The sequence below is a fragment of the Corvus brachyrhynchos genome, unplaced genomic scaffold, assembly GCF_000691975.1.
Source record: "Corvus brachyrhynchos isolate BGI_N302 unplaced genomic scaffold, ASM69197v1 scaffold579, whole genome shotgun sequence".
In the NCBI taxonomy this organism is placed as follows: Eukaryota; Metazoa; Chordata; class Aves; order Passeriformes; family Corvidae; genus Corvus; species Corvus brachyrhynchos.
This window is the reverse complement of record NW_008239782.1, coordinates 21,090-24,338: the sequence shown is the minus strand read 5'-3', so window position 1 is coordinate 24,338 and position 3,249 is coordinate 21,090. Positions and strand designations below refer to the sequence as shown.

At 58.6% G+C, this 3,249-nt stretch overlaps 1 protein-coding gene across 1 annotated transcript in view; it reads left to right on the top strand.

The window, feature by feature from the left end:
- Positions 1–32: 32 nt before the first annotated feature.
- LOC103621685 (ras/Rap GTPase-activating protein SynGAP-like) overlaps positions 33–3,249 on the top strand; it is a 14,999-nt gene continuing 11,782 nt past the window's right edge. Inside the window, 1 exon segment of the mRNA XM_017743169.1 lies at positions 33–2,964. Within this exon segment, the coding sequence (XP_017598658.1) occupies positions 2,872–2,964 (93 nt within the window). The 5' untranslated portion in view covers positions 33–2,871.

Genomic DNA, 3,249 nt, shown 5'->3' with positions numbered 1-3,249 from the left:
GGCGCCCGGGGTGTCCCCGTTGCCATGGTTACCGTGATCCTCCGTCACCATTTGCCATGGCTGCTGTGGTACCCACATCCCCGTTGCCGCGGTTACCGTGATCCTCCATCACCCGTTGCCATGGTTGCTGTGGTACCCACATCCCCGTTGCCGCGGTTACCGTGATCCTCCATCACCCGTTGCCATGGTTGCTGTGGTACCCACATCCCTGTTGCCATGGTTACCCCATCACACACCCATTGCCATGGTTGCTGTGGTACCCACACCCCCCGTTGCTGTGGTCGCCACATCACACACCCGTTGCCATGGTTACAAGGGTACCCAGGCAGCCATTGCCGTGGTCACTGTGTTGCCTGCCCCCGCCATCATCGGTTGCCATGGTTACCATGGTCCTCACAAGCCTGTTGCCATGGTTACCATGATCACCATCACCGGTTGCCATGGTTACCATGGTCCCAATACACCCCTTGCCATGGTTACTGTGGTACCCACACACCCGTTGCCATGGTAACCATTGCCCCCCATCACCTGTTGCCATGGTTTCTGTGGTCACTTGTTGCCATGGCTACCATGGTCCCCCACATCCCCGTTGCTATGGTTACCCTATCACACACCCTTGCCGTGGTAGTGGTACTGAGGCAGCCATTGCCATGGTTACCGTGGTCCCCCACATCCCCGTTGCCATGGTTACCCCATCACGCCCCTGTTGCCGTGGTCACCATTCACCTGTTGCCATGGTAACTCGTCCCCACACCCCCATTGTCTTGGTTGCTGTGGGTAACCGTTGCCATGGTTACCCCATCCACACCAGTTGCCATGGTTACTGCGGTACCCACACCCCGTTTCCATGGTTACTGTGGTTCCCTTCCCCCGTTGCCGTGGTTACGCCAGCATGAACAGGTTGCCGTGGTTACCGTGGCCCAAACCACCCATTGCCGTGGTTACTGTGGTACCCAGAGAGCCGTTGCCATGGTTACACCATCACAAACCCATTGCCATGATTGCCGTGGTACCCACTGCATGTTGCCATGGTTACCAAGGTCCCCGCACACCCATTGCTGCGGTTACCAGGGTACCCAGGCAGCCGTTGCCATGGTTACCGGGGTTCCCAATCACCTGCAGCCATGGTCACACAGCCCAGCTCCTGTTGCCATGGTTACCGTGGTTCCCACGTGCCCATTGCCATGGTTACCCCATCACACACCTGTTGCCATGGTTACCGTGGTTCCAACTACCCCTTGCTATGGTTGTTGTGGTACCCATGCACCCGTTGCCACGGATACCGTGGTCCTCCATCACCCGTTGCCGTGGTTACTGTGGTTCCCTTTCAACCATTGCCACAGTTACTCCATCGCACACCCGTTGCCATGGTAACTGTGGTCCCAATACACCCGTTGCCATGGTTACCGTGGTCCCCACACCCCCCACACCCCCATTGCCGCAGTTACCATGGTCCCACATCACCCGTTGCCATGGTTACTGTGGTACCCAGGCTGCCGTTGCCATGGTTACAGGGGTTCCCCAATCACCTGGAGCCCTGGTCACACATCCCAGCCCCGTTGCCATGGTTACCATGGTCCCCCCATACACCTATTGCTGTGGTCAGGATGTGCCTGTTGCCATGGTTACCGGGGTTCCAACTACCTGTCGCTGTGGTTATTGTGGTACCCATACGCCCGTTGCCATGGTTACCATGTTCCCCCCCCCCGCCCACCACCACCCGTTGCCATGGCTACCATGGTCCCCTCATGACTGTTGCCGTGGTTACTGTGGTCTCCCATCAACCGTTGCCATGGTTACTGTGGTACCCTGGGCAGTCGTTGCCATGGTTACCCCATCACAAACCTGTTGCCATGATTGCCGTGGTACTCACCGCCTGTTGCCATGGTTACCAAGCTCCCTGCACAGCCGTTGCCATGGTTACCGGGGTACCAAATCACCTGGCCTGATGGTTACCAAAGCATCCGCCCGTCGCCATGGTTACTGTGGCCCCTCCTCCAGCCGTTGCTGTGGTTACTGATGTCCCCATGCCCCATTGCCATGGTTACCAGGGTCCAGCACATCCCCGTTGCCATGGTTACCCCAGTCCTGTCACATCTCTTGCCAGAGTCACCATGGTCCTGCCCGTTGCCATGGTTACGATTGTCCCTATGTGTCTGTTGCCATGGTTACTGTGGCCCAGCACGTCCTTGTTGCCATGGTTACCGTGGTTGCTGTAGCTGTGCCTGTTGCTATGGTTACTGGGGTCCAGCACATCCTCGTTACCTTGGTTACCCCATCAGAGGCCGGTTGCCATAGTTACCATGTGTGGTCCTTACACTCCTGTTGCCACGATTACAGTGGTCCAGCACATCCCTGTTGCCATGGTTACCGCATCACTGGCATCCCCATTGCCGTGGCTACTGTGGTCCCCCCCCAACCTGTTGTCATGGTTACAGTGTTCCGTTGCATCCCTGTTGCCATGGTTACCCTGGCCCGCACATCCCCTTTTTTGTTTGCCATGGCTACCGTGACCCCCCCCGTGGTTCCTGTGATCCCCATGTGCCCGTTGCCATGGGAACCATGATGCTCCACTGCCCATCACCATGGCAACCGTGGCCCTGTGCTGCCCGTTGCCATGGTAACCCAGTGACCCAGGTGATGACCCCTTGCCATGGCAACCAGGCAGCCTGGGTCCTGAATCACCCGTTGCCATGGTAACCAGGTAAGTAATGTCCTCGATAACCTGTTACCATGGTAACCGGGTAACCTGGATCTGCAATAGCCCGTTGCCATGGTAACCAGGTAAGTGATGTCCTGGATAACCCGTTGCCATGGTAACCTGCACCTGGAATAACCCGTTGCCATGGTAACCTGGAATTGCCCGTTGCCATGATAACCGGGGCCCCGCTCCGCCCGTTGCCGTGGTTACTGCGGTCCTGTGCTGCCCGTCACCATGGAAACCGTGACCCCATGTCCCCCAAGGTGACCCCTGTGACCACCCCAGACCCCTCAGTGACCCCCGACCTTCCAGTGACCCCCCAGCCCCCGGTGACCTCCTGGTGACCCCTGACCCCTCAATGACCCCAATGGCTGCTGACCCCTCGGTGACCCCTTGACCCCAATGACCCTGTGGCCACTTGATGACCCCTGACCCCTCGATGACCCCGATCCCCCCACCCCTCCGTGACCCCAATGACCACCCCAGACCCCAATGACCCCAACGACCCCGCTCACCCCTGACCTCTCAGTGACCTCTGGCCCCCCACT